This window comes from Sycon ciliatum, chromosome 12, assembly GCF_964019385.1.
Source record: "Sycon ciliatum chromosome 12, ocSycCili1.1, whole genome shotgun sequence".
In the NCBI taxonomy this organism is placed as follows: Eukaryota; Metazoa; Porifera; class Calcarea; order Leucosolenida; family Sycettidae; genus Sycon; species Sycon ciliatum.
In genome coordinates this window covers 6,187,718-6,204,731 of record NC_088654.1, presented here as the reverse complement: position 1 = coordinate 6,204,731, position 17,014 = coordinate 6,187,718, and the positions used below count along the sequence as shown (strand labels likewise).

The 17,014-nt window shown below is 46.1% G+C and overlaps 1 protein-coding gene across 1 annotated transcript in view; it reads left to right on the top strand.

The window, feature by feature from the left end:
• The window catches only part of LOC135827904 (uncharacterized), a 169,792-nt gene that overhangs the window by 26,561 nt on the left and 126,217 nt on the right, over nucleotides 1–17,014 (top strand). Inside the window, exons 11-22 of the mRNA XM_065340341.1 lie at nucleotides 799–895; nucleotides 1,453–1,603; nucleotides 3,037–3,171; nucleotides 3,443–3,591; nucleotides 4,016–4,136; nucleotides 6,339–6,565; nucleotides 7,198–7,348; nucleotides 11,507–11,712; nucleotides 12,327–12,450; nucleotides 13,585–13,676; nucleotides 15,414–15,548; nucleotides 16,702–16,861. Coding sequence (XP_065196413.1) covers nucleotides 799–895; nucleotides 1,453–1,603; nucleotides 3,037–3,171; nucleotides 3,443–3,591; nucleotides 4,016–4,136; nucleotides 6,339–6,565; nucleotides 7,198–7,348; nucleotides 11,507–11,712; nucleotides 12,327–12,450; nucleotides 13,585–13,676; nucleotides 15,414–15,548; nucleotides 16,702–16,861 — 1,748 coding nt within the window. The remainder of the gene's footprint in view (nucleotides 1–798; nucleotides 896–1,452; nucleotides 1,604–3,036; nucleotides 3,172–3,442; nucleotides 3,592–4,015; nucleotides 4,137–6,338; nucleotides 6,566–7,197; nucleotides 7,349–11,506; nucleotides 11,713–12,326; nucleotides 12,451–13,584; nucleotides 13,677–15,413; nucleotides 15,549–16,701; nucleotides 16,862–17,014) is intronic.

The following is a 17,014-nucleotide window of genomic DNA, read 5'->3' as shown; positions in this document are numbered from 1 at the left end:
TCGGCCTTTGACCATTTTGTGTTGGGTCTGATCTACTCACTTCTCACCCCTAAGGAGCTGCATCTGCGCCTTGATCCTAGGGGGTGGTGGCGTTCCTGCGGATGCGGAAAACTCGACTTCCAGCAGAGTGTCACGTGAACAAGTGTTTTTTTCTCTTTTCTTCTCCATTGACTAACCAAAGGGATTTGCAAAGATATGCTTGTCTCTTTGCAACTACCAAACATGCTGCTATGTGTGTTTGCCCGTTCTTGCATATGTATGCGTGTGTGTGTGTGTGTGTGTGTGTGTGTGTGTGTGTATGTGTGTGTGTGTATGTGTGTGTGTGTATGTGTGTGTGTGTGTATGTGTGTGGGTTCCCAGTACTCAGTAGCCGAGGCTGGTTGGTAAAGTAACTCCAATTTCACTTCAAGGCACCAGTGCATCTAGTGTCTGCTTCTATCGAAGCAGCGTGCTGTCTATACCGGTTACCCCAGCAAGTGTAGGGTGTGCATAGGTAACTGTCTTGACCGTTTTATGCCGATGTACTCCGTGTGGTGTAGACCAGGTGTGCATTGGTGGTCGATTCACATGGCTTCGCCAGTTGTGTGGATTAGACAGTTATCTGGCGCAAGTCTTGATCTGTCTCATTCAGATCTTGTTCGCTATCGTTGCTATAAGAGAAAATCTGTGGGTGCACATCCAGTGCATTTGCAGATTTGCGTGTTTCTCTTGCAACGGGCGTATACATGGTATGATGGTGTGTGTGTGTGTGTGTGTGTGTGTGTGTGTGTGTGTGTATGTGGGTATGTGCACTTACAGCTTGGCTGGTCTCCGCTCGGATATCACCAAGGCAACGCTGTACAGCAAGGATGGTACGTACGAGAATGACGTCACCTCTTGCTTCGACGATGCAATCGTAAGTGGTTACTCCAATGAGCAGTCACACGTGGTAATACCCTGCAGCATGCAATAGCAGTGTTATGCACTGATCACATGACATGGTCCAGTTTACTAGTACGTGATGACTGATGAGTAGAAAGATGACTGGCGTATCATGTGACTAGCTGGGCAGTGAGACAGATTGAGTCAGGTAAAGAAAAATAAACTCTGGCAGTGGTCCGTTGGCTATCTTCATCGTTAGCAACACCAACAAAACATTATCTTTATGGCAGCTCTCAAAGCTGAAGTCTTGCAACGCTGCCAGACTGGAAGCCTAGAAAACGATGCGATTTGTTTCATATTGCCCTATTGTTCTTCCTGTTGCTGCTTCTGCTGCTACTGTCGATTGTTGTTGTTGCTGATGGTGATGATGGTGGTGATGGTGATGGTGGTGCTGCTGCTGATGTTGTTTATGCTATGCTGTTGGTTGTGGTGCTGTTGCTGCCATGCACACACGTACACACACGCATGCACGCACGTACACACACACTCCGGAACACACACACACGCACACGTGCACGCACACACAAACAGTGCATTACCAGTTTCGATTGGCCAACGTTCGGCTCCGCTCACCAACTGACCGACAGTTATCTCTACGTCAATATCAGCACCAAGATGTTTCCTGACGGTGCTCTGCGCGGACAGTTTGCGCAAAGGGCTCTGGCCATGAGCATCTTCGACGGTAAGGCAATGTAGTGGGTGCTTTGCTAATACTCTGTTGTCTGACATGTCACAAGATCACAGTGCTACTATTTCTTTAAAATAATATTTTTTTGAATTGCTATTACACTCATATTGAGTCCTAACTCGTTTATCCGGGCGGTTCGGGATCGGGTACTGCCCGTAACTTTGAATAACTTATTGTTATCAATTAAAAAGAGAAAAGGACATATGGATACGAGTTAAGAGTAACTCTCCATCACTGTAACATGATACTATATACAGTCAGAAAGTGCAATAACTAGGCACAAAACTGACAGAGTACTGAGACATTCGACGTCCTGACACCTAACTTCAACACATCTCCATAGCGCTAACCGACAGCCTTCCAACTTGGAAGGTTCAAGGTTATGGAAAGACCAAAGAGGGGAAGGCAAGCGCAACGAAAACGAGCAAAAGCTATAGTCCCAACGGAACAAAGAATGTCGATTGTTACTGGACGATGACGAGACCAGTACGATATTTGACAAAGCGGTCTAACTACAATTCGAAGCAGCAAAGCAGCACACCACCCAACTTGGGTGGGTCATAAATATCAAAGATAAGTAAAGAAAGGGAAGCTTTGCGAAAACGAATTGTACAAGCCGAAAGCCAAACTCCTACAGTACTCCTCATGCATGACATTGTGATGGACTAGTTGACTACAAAATAAGTTTGTATAGTATCATGTTACAGTGATGGAGAGTTACTCTTAACTCGTATCCATATGTCCTTTTCTCTTTTACATTTATTTATGGCTCAACATCCGTGTTATCAATTTACTTATCATTATCGTGTCCTGTGATGAGATCTCCGGTAAAAGGTGAGATAGTGCCCAATCAAGAAATAATAGGTGTGCACAAACTCCTGCTGCTGTATGTTTTCCCCTGCATAACATTTCTTCCCAGCTATTAATTGGCCGGGGTGAAGTTCGATTTTTGAAATTTCAAACCCAGCACTACTCCATTCATCCCACAAGCCACCAGATGTGACTGTGGATTCCAAATTTGGCATATCTTCCACTCCTCTGTTTTTAGCATATTGTAGCGACTCGTATCAGGGCTTCTGGCCGCGGTGCGTTCGTGTTGCATTTGGTGTTTTTTTGCCCTTTCCATACTCTGAGATTCTCTCTCTCTCTCTCTCTCTCTCTCTCTCTCTCTCTCTCTCTCTCTCTCTCTCTCTCTCTCTCTCTCTCTCTCTCTCTCTCTCTCTCTCTCTCTCTCTCTCTCTCTCTCTCTCTCTCTCTCTCTCTCTCTCTCTCTCTCTCTCTCTCTCTCTCTCTCTCTCTCTCTCTCTCTCTCTCTCTCTCTCTCTCTCTCTCTCTCTCTCTCTCTCTCTCTCTCGCTTTTTCTCTCTCTCTCTCTCTCTCTCTCTTTCTCTCTCCCCCTCTCTCTATTTCTCGCTTGCTCTTCGCAGCCAACCCTATTGAACTAGTCGCAGCGCTGTCAGAGCAGCAAGCGAATCCATCCAATCCCATAGCAGTCGGCACTGGCGGTTCGGCAAGCTTCTGGATTCTTCCACCAGAGAGAGCATATGCACACGTGAACGCTTGTGAGTGTTAAAACTTCTTTGTTTTGTCCTCAAAATCATTCGAGCATTGAACGTTAGTTCCGGTCCACTCAACATTTTATCCTCTTGCACCCTTTTATCTCTTATTGGCCACTGGCTATCGTCAGAATACAGATTTCAACAGCACAACAGCACCAACACCAGCACCAGAACCAACACACTACACACTACACACTTTCACTTGGATCTACGCTGGTTTTAAGGACTATGATAAACCCGTGCTTTGTGTCATCTTTTGTACATTGCTTTTCAGCTTCTTATCAAGTCCTCAGCAGAATCAGTGTAAGGTCTCTCAGCCAAGTTCAACCAGCGGATCTGGTCAAGGAAGTTATCGTGTACGGCCCCGCTGTGGACGGAGCACGTCGTCTTCTCCTCACATTTAGTCTGTTGAATAGAAATACAGTGAGTTTATGAACGGTTTCTATCTTTGTGTGTGTGTGTGTGTTTGTGTGTGTATGTGTGTGTGTGTGTGTGTGTGTGTGTGTGTGTGTGTGTGTGTGTGTGTGTGTGTGTGTGTGTGTGTGTGGGTGTGTGTGGGTGTGTGTGGGGGTAATTGAACAGTCGAGGTGGGGGGGGGGGAGGGGTAGGGGGTTTGAACAGTGGTTACGGTGAAGTGCGTAGTTGGGAGGGGGGAGGGGTACGGCATTGAGCAGGGGGTTCTCTGCATTAACCGCTCTTGAACTTTGATATCACTTTATGCCCCTTACGGGTTCGAGCCACCCTGTTGCAAAACCATTTTTCTTCTTTTCCGATAGTGGTTTTGACAAGAATAGCTTTTTCTGCTCTATCATCTTCTTCCTTTAACTATGTTGTTGTCCTTCCTCAGGGACTTCAAATGTTCAACTTGTCCATGGCTGATGCCATGGCATTGATGTCAGCTAACATCACCATCAGCTCATTTAGGGTTTCACCCATCATTGGAGGCCTGCTCTACACTCGGCCGAAAGGTATGATATTTTTTAAAGTGTTTTTGTTGGTGTTGTTGTTTGAAACCTTGTTATTCTCACGATGGCCTGTGGCTCTCTCGTACAGGTAAGGCCACACCAAGTTATTTCATTGTTTCTCGTCACCTGAAAATCTCAAAAGGAACGCGGGCGGGCGGAAAAAAAACAAAATAGGGTTTGAAAAACAAAAACTGCTATTTACACTACAAAGGCCCAATTTATGACCTAAAATCAGACTATACACCACGCGTGACAGTCAATTGCAACATACAGCCAGAAAACCAGGCTCCTGCACCTGTACCTCGATGTGTTCCTCTATCTGCGTTCCAAGAAAGTATCTCTCTGCTATCCACAGTCACAGCGAAGCTGACTATTTCAGATGCCATCGTCGCCCACGACGAGATGAACTGATAAAGAACTCAAGGAATCACGGCAACTTCACAGTGCTTGTAGTCCGCAATGCCGCAAGTTTACCGATGCCCGGAACACTGTCAGTCCAAAACGGTGCACTGTCATGCACTGTCTTGACTTGTACCGGAACTGTGTGTAGCAAAGAAGACGACCAGGTCGTGTGGTGGTGTGGTACTTGAACTACCGGTATGCGTACATACACGGTGCAAAAGTCGTCCTTCGGTTCGTGCACTAGCACTGCACTCCAGATTTGACGCCGCGCGTACTTTTACAACGCCTTTTTATGCGTGTTTACCGGGACGCGAGATTTTTTTTTTTGGTCCAATCCTCAAAAAAGGTACGCGCGCGGTGACGAGAAACAATGAAAAAACTTGGTGTGGCCTAATAAAAAAAATAAAAAATTCGACGGGTTCGCGTACCGGGCAGGTCAAGAACAAGGAGTCGTACAACTCCCTGGTCAAGAACCACCTTTCCGCTTCCGTGGGACACCACCACCCCATGATCAGGCGTCAGATGCGGCTCCTGAACGGTGTGGGAGGATAGATCAGATCCACCAACCAAAGGCCAAAGGCCTAAATCCCATTTGCCATATCCATGTACAGGTAATCATGGGGTGGTGGCATCCCACGAAAGCGGAAAGGTGATTCTCGACGACTCCTTGTTCTTGACCTGCCCGGTACGCGAACCCTGTCGAATTAATTTTTATTCCCGTAGCTATGCAGAAGACGTTACTTCAGTGACGTCTGGCACTAGCCAGGGCCACATATATACAGCTGGCCGCAATATTCAAATAGGGCTTTCAAACGCAAGATCATAACGTGAAGCAACTTGGAAGAATGAGTATGAATGCGAAGTGTATGGGGGAATGCATGTAGGGCGATAGTGTGGGTTCGAATCCCAGGTTATGCCTAAAAAAAATAGGAGAATTGAAGAATTTATAACATCCTTATGCTTTTTTGCCTAGGTCATCAAGGCGGTAGACGGTGTCGTATTATTCTCGACCGTACCGGTCCAGTACCTGTCCCGTACCATCAAAGAAAAAGGAGAAATTTATAAGAAATTATAACATCTCTATGCTTTCTTTGTCTAGGTCATCAAGGCAAAAAAGCATAGCGTAGGGCCCTGAGCTTCCAAGCTCTCTCATTTATTTATGTACAGGTAATAGGATTTGGATAAAGACAAAAAACTGAGCTGAGGTGCTAAACTCGTGAGAATGCCAATGAAATGTTTAGCACACTGAGAGGGCACAGTGGGGCTATAGATAGACTGAGCAGTGTGGGCAGGTGCATATAAATACTGAAGAGACAACTGGAGGTAGGATGTAGTTTTGATGGGGCTCTTGCCCAGCATCCTGTAGAAAATGGCGCTGTTTAGTTGTTTTGCAACCATTGGTTTCATGGCCTTGGCTACGCAATCATCAGACAACGTTTCTTCTCATTTTTGTACAATCCGTCGAGACCAAAATTAATGGTGTGCAATGTACAAAATGGACCGTGTTCCTTTCTGTAAGCTGCCCAGTCGCGAGGAGTGTCAAACAGCTTACGAAATATCTTTACATGCGGTCGAGGTCTTGGCCCGGGAATGGAACTATGAAACCACCATTTTTCAGGAAAACCACGAACATATTACATCCAATGATAACGGGCAAGCTGAATGTGCCTCTGTTTATTTTCCGTCTATCTGTCCATAGGTCTGTTCGTTTGTCTGTATGTCTGTCCTTCCATCCATCCATCTGTCTGTCCACTTGTCTGTCTGCCTTTCTGTCTGTCCATCTGTCTGTGTTGCTCTTCTCAGTCTTGGATTCCTTCATCAATGGTGACCAAGCTAGGAGCATGAAGACAACCGCTGCTGGTATTGGCACTATTCTCATAGATCGTTTCGGCACATTCCACTTTGCGATCTTGATGGCTGGCTTCACAAAGAACGTTCGTTCTGTCAAGGCGTTCACCCGCAACTCCACCACGAACCCGACTGTGTCCGCACAAGTTGCTGATTTCTTTGCTGATTTCGAAGGACCGGAGGTAGGTCCATGACAAAGCATCCATTCATTCGATCATTCACTTATTTATCTGTTCATATCTTGAGGTAAATCAATGACGAATCATTCAGTTTCCGTTCATTCATTCATTCATTTAGTTTGAACTCGGATGGAAAGCCAAGGATTCAAAGCAAGAAAGAAGGACCAAAAACGATGAAATATTGTCCGTAGAGAACAGTTGTGAGAGCTGTATGTTCTAGCAAGACGTAAAAGACAGTAACCTGCTACTGTAAAACATGCAATTTTCGGTGTAACTTTAATTTCGGTGATTTCGGTAATGAAGCCAGCTGGACACCTAAATTCACATTACACCGAAAAGGCACTAGAGTATGCACTGTATGTGAAGGGAACCCTAGTCACCTAATTCTAAATTACACCTGCAACCTGGCAGGTCCCTGACACCGAAATTTTAATGCACCTAAAATTACATGTTTTACAGTATTTCAAAATGAGAGTCCGCCGGCTGGGTAGAGTGCTCACTATTCATTCGAATAGAGCTATCTTAGTTGTAGATAATTGCCTATGGGCATGAAACGATTAGTTGCAACGGATAATGTGTGGTGCTCTGTGTCGTGTGTAATCTTCTATTTCTGTATTCTTTACCAACTGACACAGCAAGCTCATGGCAAGTGGTGGCCTGACGTTGCATGGTTGCTGAATGCCCTGAACGATCGGTATGAAATCTCAGCCAGTACCGAGCTGCTTGGAACACCGGCAGATATCACCGGAGCCCTTTCTCCCAGCGTTGGCGGGGGATTTGGATTCTGTGAGTGAAGAAATTGCGATATCTACAGTGGCGGATCCAGGGGGGGGGGGGGGGGGTTCCGGGGGTTCCATGGAACCCCCTAAATTTTGCAAAGTGTACTGCTGAGAAATATCGAAAAATATCATGTGTGCACAAAAGGACGTCCGTCCGATCACAGTGCAGTCTCTGAGTCAAGGAGTACAGTGCACTGCATGCGGTAGATCGATACTGTAGTGTACGTAGTCTGTCTACTGGCGTTCATGTCCGTGATCATGGTGATTTACAAACGGACACTGTAGTGTAGACAACATTGGGTGGTTGTTTCCTTTTTGATCTTTGGAAACGATCCAAATTTTACCTCCATTGGCGCTGTCATTCACTGCTGCTCTGGATGGGTATGGTCAGTATTCCTTGGACAAGTTTTTTTCCGGAAGAGAAAGGATGTTCCGATTGATGACACTCTTCAACGAACTTCGAATCGTACACGTAGAGTTCAAGCTCCTCAGAAGATGAGGGCTCCGACATCCAAGCAAAGTCAGTAATCTCTACCTGCTGCAGCATGCAGTAGTGACTAGTTGTTACTCCGCAGGAACGGAGTGCTGCGCCAGCGATGTGTTTTAGATGGCCTTGAACGGATTGTCGAGACGACACTGTTTCGCTGTTGTTGTTTCTGTCAAGTGAAGACAATGCTCCTGTGATTATAGAGCATTTCGCATCGTAAAAATGCTAAAAATTTCCGAAAGTACAAACGGACAGGGAAAGTTGTCATTTCGGCATTTCTGGCTCTCAACGAACCCATGGCTTGCATATTCGATCTTTACAAGAAAAGTTGAAAGGGTCTTCAAGCCCTCACTGAACCTGTGTGCCAGTCGATTGCAAACATGACTATGTGTCCATACAAGTAAATATACAATGTAGGGTAAGCAGCAGCATTTGGCCCTGTACAGGTTTTCCATCGTCCACCCCACCACAACTGAGCTCTCCAGCGATGGTGCAGTGGTGGTGTGCTGTGGCAACGTGGAGAGCGCAGTTGTGGTGTGGTCGATGATGGAAAAATATATGTCCGTAGTTTGTTTTAAAAGCATGCGATTCCAACTTAGCACAATCGGGTTGTCGTAATTACAACCGCACAACTTCAATACAATCTGATTCCATAATATTTTGGCTGTTCAATTTTGGTTCAACCGGAACCCCCTGTAGAGATCTCTGGATCCGCCCCTGATCTATGCATGACTTCTTATGCACTGACATCAATAAGGCATCACTGGGACGTCACTGGGACTCTGCATGCATGCAAGCCCACCTGTGCGAACTTGCCCTGTTGTTGTTATTGTGTCTTTCCAGTCCTTGAAGAGATTTTCTTGTTTTGTTGTTTTTAACCGTATGTCCGCCCGCACCTTTATAAAGCCATGGAGGTATATTCGATTACAATGCCAGGCTCAGTTGTAAAGCCATGGGCTTCATACTTGAAAATTAATGAAATTTGAAGTATGTTTTGTAAAATGAAGGAATAATAAGTACTAAACTAACAAGCTTGCAACCCAGCAGGAAGGGTGAACAAGTGGATATAATATAGATTGGAATTTCTGTGTGCACTTTGACGTTTATGGCATGGTGTAGTGGGTGAGTCATTTTGCATCTAAAATATCTAGGAAAGCAGCCGTGTTTCGAATATGAGGCCATGGCTTTAAAGGCATGGAGCTATGAAACATGGAGCTATGAAGCCGAGACCTCTGGTCGGCGGAGCTTAATGGGCCCCACCACCGCACTCCATTATTCACCCCAGTGTCTGGAGATATGTGGATTTTGTAGAAAAAAATACGGTCATAAGGCGAGACCAAAATAAAATCGAGATTCCCGGGCAGGACCCATCTGAAATTGGTGCGGGCGGGCGAATTTTTATTTTTTATTTTTTTTCCTATGTGTGTATGCATGGCATGCTGAGCTTTTTTTTACAGTATTTTCCGGTATTTATTTTTTATTTTTTACAGACGACAGGTGTATGGTACGTGGTTTACCCGTACCCGTACAATTTCTTTTGTATTTCGGCCAACGACAGCCCTGAGTCGTACACCAGGGAGTCGTACAAGCCCAGGTTTGTGTGACACCATGTCACAGATCTACTCGCACGATCAGTACTGTACAGAATACGACTGTTCAAAAAAAAAAATTGCCTTCGGCTCGATTTTGGTGCGGGAGGGCCCGGGAATCTATTTTTTTTGGTCTCGCCTAACATTCCTGTCTCAGTCTGTGCTGTAATAAAAAAATGCCCACACATGGACATCTACCCCCAACCTACTGTAGTGTTGTGTTGAGGGCTATTCTCTTTGGCTGCTAGAGGCCACCACAGCCGATTATATTCTGCTTGAGAATTTGGTGGAACTGCTAATGAATACTATCAGTACATGCAAGAGTACATAACCCCCCAGAGTGTGCAACGCCGATCCAGCTCTGCATAGGGTCTTGGTCGAGCCGAATCGGATCTTCTGATGTCATGCGTACACTCCACACCAGCGCAAGGCCGGTCTCGAGGCAGGGCACCATTGTTTTTGATCCCGCGACTCCCCGGGTTCCCCTCAGATGTGTACGGTATTATGACGCAAAGATCCGATTCCGCTCGACCAAGACCCTATGCAGAGCTGGATCAGGCGTTGCACACTCTGGGGGGTTATGTACTCTTGGTAGAGGGGACGGTTTCAAATAGGACACCGGTTGCAAACCGGAACGGACTCAATATTCACTTTCTCTCTTGGTATTTTGATTAGAAAACATATGTCACAGTGAGACTACGATGTGTTATACTCCGAGCCAAAATTTCATGGCTCTGCGATGACCAGAAGCGCCATAATCAAGCAGGTGAGTTTTTGACGTGTTGCTTCGCACTGCGACTTGAGTTTTACGACTTTCGAAAAATCAACTTCTTGTCGCAGCTAAACAGCGGCTCGCCTCTCGCCAATAAAGCACCGCATACCAATCAAAACTAATGGAAGCACACACGAGGCTTATTGTTACTCTGTACTGGCCGTCGTGGAGCGATAGCAATTACCTAATTTCAGACTCAGAGTGAATTTGACGTGCACTCTAAAAGGTGTCCGGTTTGGAGCCACCTCTGATTTTAACTTTTTTGAAGCGAAAAATTGGGCAACTTGGAGGCAATGGGTCAACACAAAGGAGTGGCTCAGTTCGATTGACTCTGGCCCCAGAGCAAACTTCAACACGCCAGTTTCCTTCCACAAACATATTTCGAGTGAAAAATCAACGCTGATGATCGGTTTGGGTCTATACAAATTTGGCTGTCAAAGCGTCCCGGTATCGAGCCGTCCCCTCTAAAGGTGTATGTGAGTGGCAGGCTCTTAAGAGCATAATTATTATTGTATGCATGTTTTGAAAATTTGAAATACCCATGGCTTCTGGTCGGTGAAGCATTCAAAAATACAAACGTGTCAAGGCCTATCGAGTGCAGCTGTGTGAATCCACACAGTCACTTTTCTCCTATGTCACTCCCTGTAAAACGTGCAAGTGCCTGTCGTGTGAATACCCCATAAGAGCATGCTGTGATCCAAAAGTGTTATTTTTGTACTTCGCAGTATATTTTTTTTACGATCGCTACATGTGCAGTAGTAGTAGTAGTTGTTTGAAATCTTTATTATCACGATAACCAGTGGCCAACATTGGTGTTGCTATGTATAGCAAGGAGCCTTTTCACTTTTCGGATAATGGCCAAAAAGAATTCATTTGATATTAATATGTGATTTGCATTGAAATCCATATTATCAATGTATGGGCCGGCCAATAAAGGGATATTATTATTTTAAATTTCAGTTTTTAATGATTCTTGACCGGTTTAGAATGTGAAATCTTGCCTGCTGGCGCCCTTAGAATTTCTGATTTTCTGAGAATTTCTGATTGCACTGATATGAAAATCACATTTTCTATCGTGTGTGTGTGTGTGCGTGCGTGCGTGCGTGCGTGCGTGCGTGTGTGCGTGCGTGCGTGCGTGCGTGCGTGCGTGCGTGCGTGCGTGCGTGTGTGTGTGTGTGTGTGTGTGTGTGTGTGTGTGTGTGTGTGTGTGTGTGTGTGTGTGCGAGCATACTTGCGTGTGGGTGGACTTGCGTGTGGGTGGGATTGCATGTGTTTGTTCTTGCGACTACCTCCTCTGTTTGCCGTCCCGGCCTCCAGATCACTTTGATGGTCTTATGCTGCCAACAACACCAGCCGAATACATGGGCTTCTCATATGTCTACATGAGCTCAAACAACAGTATTACGCTATCCACTATCATTGTCGGTGACAATGGCAAGGCTCACACCGTCCGTGTGGTGGACAGCAGCTCAATTATCTATTTCAAGGTCAACAACACTGCAGTCAACTCCTCTATACTATCTGTAAGTTGTGCATGCCTGTGCCGTTCACGATCTGTCGGACAGTTTGTCACCCATGATCCACAGGGGCTGGTGGCGTTCCTACGGATACGGAAAACTAGGCCACCAGCCGAGTGTAACGCGAACCGTGGATTTTTTGTCATTCATTTTGTGTTTCTGCCTACCTACATGCCTGCCTGCCTGCCTGCCTGCCTGCCTGCCTGCCTGCCTGCCTGCCTGCTCGCATGAATGCATGTGTATATGTCTGCCTGTTTGTGTGTCAGTCTGTCAGAAGAATGCACAGAATGGTAGAGAGCACTGTTCCGATGCAGGAATAGATACGGGACAGTCCGCTTATGTGGCTTTTTGTCTGTTTGTGTGTCTATCTTTATTTCTGCCTGTTTGCCTGTTTGCTCATCAATCATTCCAACTGTCTGCGCACTGCCCATCCAGTCATCCGACTGTCTATCCAGACAATTGTCCTTTTGTTTGAGGTGCCATGCTCTATACTCCAAGCACTCTCTCTCTCTCTCTCTCTCTCTCTCTCTCTCTCTCTCTCTTTTTCTCTCTCTCTCTCTGTATGTCTGTCTCTCCTTATCACTCTCTCCCTCACTCTCCCTCCCCCCTCTCTCTCATAGGAAAGCATCACCGACTGGAACAGCACAGTGAAGAATATGCTGACGGCGGGGCAGCTGTCTGTGCAAGCTCTGGATCACAGTGGTACTGTGTTGCTGCAGAGAGCACTCAGGATCAGTGAGAGAGGTCAGTCCTTACCCCCAGTACAATGATACCAGTACATACACCTGCTACTCAAATCTGTGGACAGCAACTGTTTCGCTCTGTTAGAGCTCCTCAGCACAGCTCAGAGGACCGAAGCGCAGCTCTTCGCAATGAAATACGTTTCCGTGAAGCAAAGCATTTTTATAAAGAGCTACAAACCTCGCCAAGAGTGCTCGAAATGCTCCAAGAGCAGTGAGCGTTGCACACCTGGTACTCCGTACACTTGCTTTCACTGATAATAAGTTTAATGACAAGATCACCGTATCTGCATGTACACCTAATCCATAGCTCAGTGGTTAGAGCACCGTTGGCCTCACGCAAAGGTCCCTGGTTTGAATCCTGGTGGTGGCAGTCATTTTTCTCTTCAGACTTTTCCCGTTTGTGTCTGTCCCTCAAATCAGCCTGATTTTCAAGATACACTGTCAGCATATAAGCCTGGTTTTAGTTTTGACATAGAAATACCTGGTTTGAATAGAAGCCTGGTGGGAAGAGCAGCCTAGCCCCGACATCGGCTTCTACAGGAATAGGAGCGGGTTTAGTACGGGACATTACGGTATGTACATGTGTGTGTGTGTGTGTGTGTGTGTGTGTGTGTGTGTGTGCGTGTGTGTGTGTGTGTGTGTGTGTGTGTGTGTGTGTGTGTGTGTGTGTGTGTGTGTGTGTGTGTGTGTGTGTGTGTGTGTGTGTGTGCGATTTCCAATCGAGAGGTTGCGGGTTCAATTCCTGACGATTATGGTCGCACACGTCTTTCTTCTCTTTCTCGGTCTCTTCCTGACTTTTCTTTCATTCTCCTGGGTGGTTACCAACAGCCAGTGTATGCCGGAGTATGTGGTGTGGTGTGTGTGTGTAGAAAAAAAGAAAAAAGAAAAAATGGAAAAATGAAAAATAGGGATTCACTGGCCAGAAAAAGTCACTTCAATCAGCTGTGTGGTGGATACCAGGCTAAAAATAGTGGCGGTCAATTCATCAGCCTTGCAAGCTGTTGAATGGTGTAATCCCAGCACAAGTTGCTATGTCTTGTTCGCTATCATCGCTTCCACGATGGACAGGTCTGAGGTGTGTGTGCGTGTGTGTGTGTGTGCGTGTGTGTGTGTGTGCATGTGTGTATATGTGCAGTATTCTCCGCTACGCTCACACCAGCAACACCGGGCACAGGCAGTGGCTATGCCCAGTTCACTCTCCATAGAGACGGCAGTCTTGTCTACAAGGTATGTGATGTGTTCTTGTGTGTGTTCTGTGTTGCATAATCGTGCTGTGTGATGTGTGATATGTGATATGTGCTGTGTGATGTGTGTTCTGTGATGTGTGATGTGTGATGTGTGATATGTGATGTGTGATGTATTGTATTGTATTGTATTTTATTATTTTACTTGGGCATTCCCAACAGACCCTGAGGTCTTCTTACAGGGTGCCCAAGATTAATGAAATTGTTTTAAAAGCTCCTGGCGAAATGAATTGGGGATATGATTTGTGCGAAGGGATTCGGGAAGCGTGATGTGTGATATGTGATGTATGCTGCGTACATGCTGGTATGATTGGGTTCGCGCATGTGGATGTTTGCCTGCCTATCCATCTGTGCATCTGTCTGTCTGTCTGCCTATCCATCTGTGTATGCCTGTCTGTCTGGCTATCCATCTGTAAGTCTGTCTGCCTATCCATCTGTAAGTCTGTCTGTCTGTTCGCCATTCGTATGTACCGTATTTTCCGGGGTATAAGCCGCACTTTTTTTCACTAAAAATCGGACCAAAATCGCCCCTGCGGCTTGTACACCGAATATGCTTGCGCGAATGAATGCTTAGCATACATCAGTATGCATGCTGACATCATGTGACATGTCATTCGACTCAGCTTCGCGCCTGTGTTGCTATCCCGGCACTTTTACTAGTTTTTACTAGCATGCCTTGCCGATGGGACAAAGTTAATTACGGCCATTTGTCATTTTCAAGCGAAAGACTATGCCAAAGGATGCAGTGCCGCCTGATGTCATTGTCCACGTTCACCCCAAAGGCTGGATGGATGAAGCTGGAATGCATATGTTGCTGGATAAGGTTTGGTGTGCAAGGCAAGGTGGCCGTGGGAGCACCCCTGTTCGAAGCTGCCTTGTCTTTGACTCGTTTCGTGCACATCTAGTAGAGAACTTCAAAAGACGTGCGCGTGAAACAAGGACTGACCTTGCTGTTATCCCTGGTGGTCTGACATCCCAGCTTCAGCCACTTGATATGTGCCTCAACAAGCCATTCAAGTGCCACATCAGGCAGCACTGGACGGACTGGATCATTGGTGGAAACCATGAGTTTACACCATGAAGAAACCCTCAATTTCCAAAGTATGCAAATGGGTGGATGAGTCATGGAAGGCCATTCCAACTACAATGGTCGCCAAATCATTCAAAAAGTGCTCAATTTCAAATGCACTGGACGGCACTGAAGATGACATGATCTATGAGGACCACAATGATTCAGACTCCGGCAGCGATGAAGACGGCGACGGCATCGCTGCAGAGGTAGCTTTGATCAACATCAGTGGCAGCGAGACTGAAGATAGTGCAGATGACATGGAGTGATCAGTAGTCAACACAGCAATACACCAACATCTCTGCAGCAACCTGTGGTGCACTAACACTTCATAATCTGATCTAACATGGTATTTAGCTCCATAACCATAATAAATTTGTAGAAAGGCCATTTGTCAATGAGTGTGAAAAATCTTGGCTTGTGGGTGCGGCTTATACTCCGAATACCAACTTTTAGTCAATATTTTGCCTCAAAAAGGGGGGTGCGGCTTATACCCCGGTGCGGCTTATACCCCGGTGCGGCTTATACCCCGGAAATACGGTATGTCTGTCTGTCCATCTGTCTGTCTGTCTGTCTGTCTGTCCATCTGTATGTCTGTCTGATTGCCTGCCTGTCCATCTGTGTTTATGTCCAACCTCTTCTATTCGCTAGATATACATGACTGGACTACTTGGTCTGACGATGCTACCAACCATTCAACTTGATGCCAGCTCAACCAGCAGCAGCCAACTCTTCTCCCAACTGAGTGGAGTGATTCTGCTTGAAGCTAGCCATGGAACGTACCGCGTGAGTTTAGCCACTTTGCAGTCTGCATGCCCAAAAAGGATGGGGCCAAGAGCGAAACAATCTAGGATATGTATTAGCTGTGGATAGAAAAGGGCATATGGATACGAGATAAGAGTGACCGTGCATCACTGTAATTAGATACTATACAGTCTTAACTCCTATCCATAATTATGCTATGATGAAGAAAGGTAAAGGACAAAATGTTACGAGTTATGACAAACTGTCCACCAACGTAACCAGATCTTATACAGTCAGCCAATGCGACAAAATGGCACAAAACTGACCAGGAGTACTGAGACATTCGGCGACCTGACACCTAGCTCCAACACTTCTCCAAGGCGCACGCCAACAACCTTCCAACTTGGAAGGCTCAGGTTCGGAAAGGTCCAAGAGGGGAAGGAAAGAGGGGAAGTTTGTCATAACTCGTAACATGTTGTTCTTTACCTTTCTTCATCATAACTACCGTAAAAGTCCGTAAATAAGTACCTGCCCGAAAGAAATACCCCCTTCATTCTTTTGGCTCTGTCTGTTGAAGTCAACTCAAGCCCGATAAACATACTGCCCGAAATAAGTACCGGTACGATGCGCACGTAGCATGTACATCGACATGAAAATGACTTGTCCACTACACACAGGGCAGGTCCAAAAGTTAGTTCGTGCCCGAAAGTCAGTAATCGCCCGAAAGTTAGTACGGGTGTGGTCACTAAATTCGAAAGTAAATACGTACTTATTTACGGACTTTTACGGTATATTGGCTCACCATCCGAGTCCATAATTATGTCCTTTTCCTTTCTACATTTATTATCGGCTCAGCATCCGAGTTTCAAACATGTAATAGACAGTACAGTACACCGGTATGGACACGGTGGGTCAAGGGCATGAACAGTAGTCGTAACAAATAAGAACGGCCTAGTCTACGACTCCGGTTTGAAGGTGTGCTCCAAACTCGTATTATCCACTCTCCGAAGTGAGCATCATTTCAGCAGTTATTGGCCCAGGAAGTTATGTGTGTGTGTGTGTGTGTGTTTCTGTGTGCGTTCATGCATGTGTTTGTGTGTTTCTGTGTCGGTGTGTGCATGTGGGGGGGGGGGGGGGATGCGTGCGTGCGTACGTGCATGTGCATGTGTGAATGTGTTTGCATTCATAATCGCAGGCTGAAGGTCGTCTAGCTCTCTCGGACTACACGAACGGCACAGATATTTACCAGTTTCATCATCTGTATACATCTGTAAAGTGTACTGTTCACACCACTGGCGGTCTGACTCTGCAAGGTCACTTGCAAGCTGTAAACGAAGATGACACCATGGAGGATGGTATGTATGTTCACAGGCATGCGGAGGGACTGTGCGTGTGTGCGCAAACGTGCGAGCGCGCATACACACACACACACACACACTCTCTCTCTCTCACACACACACACACACACACACACTCACACACACACACACACACACACACACACATGC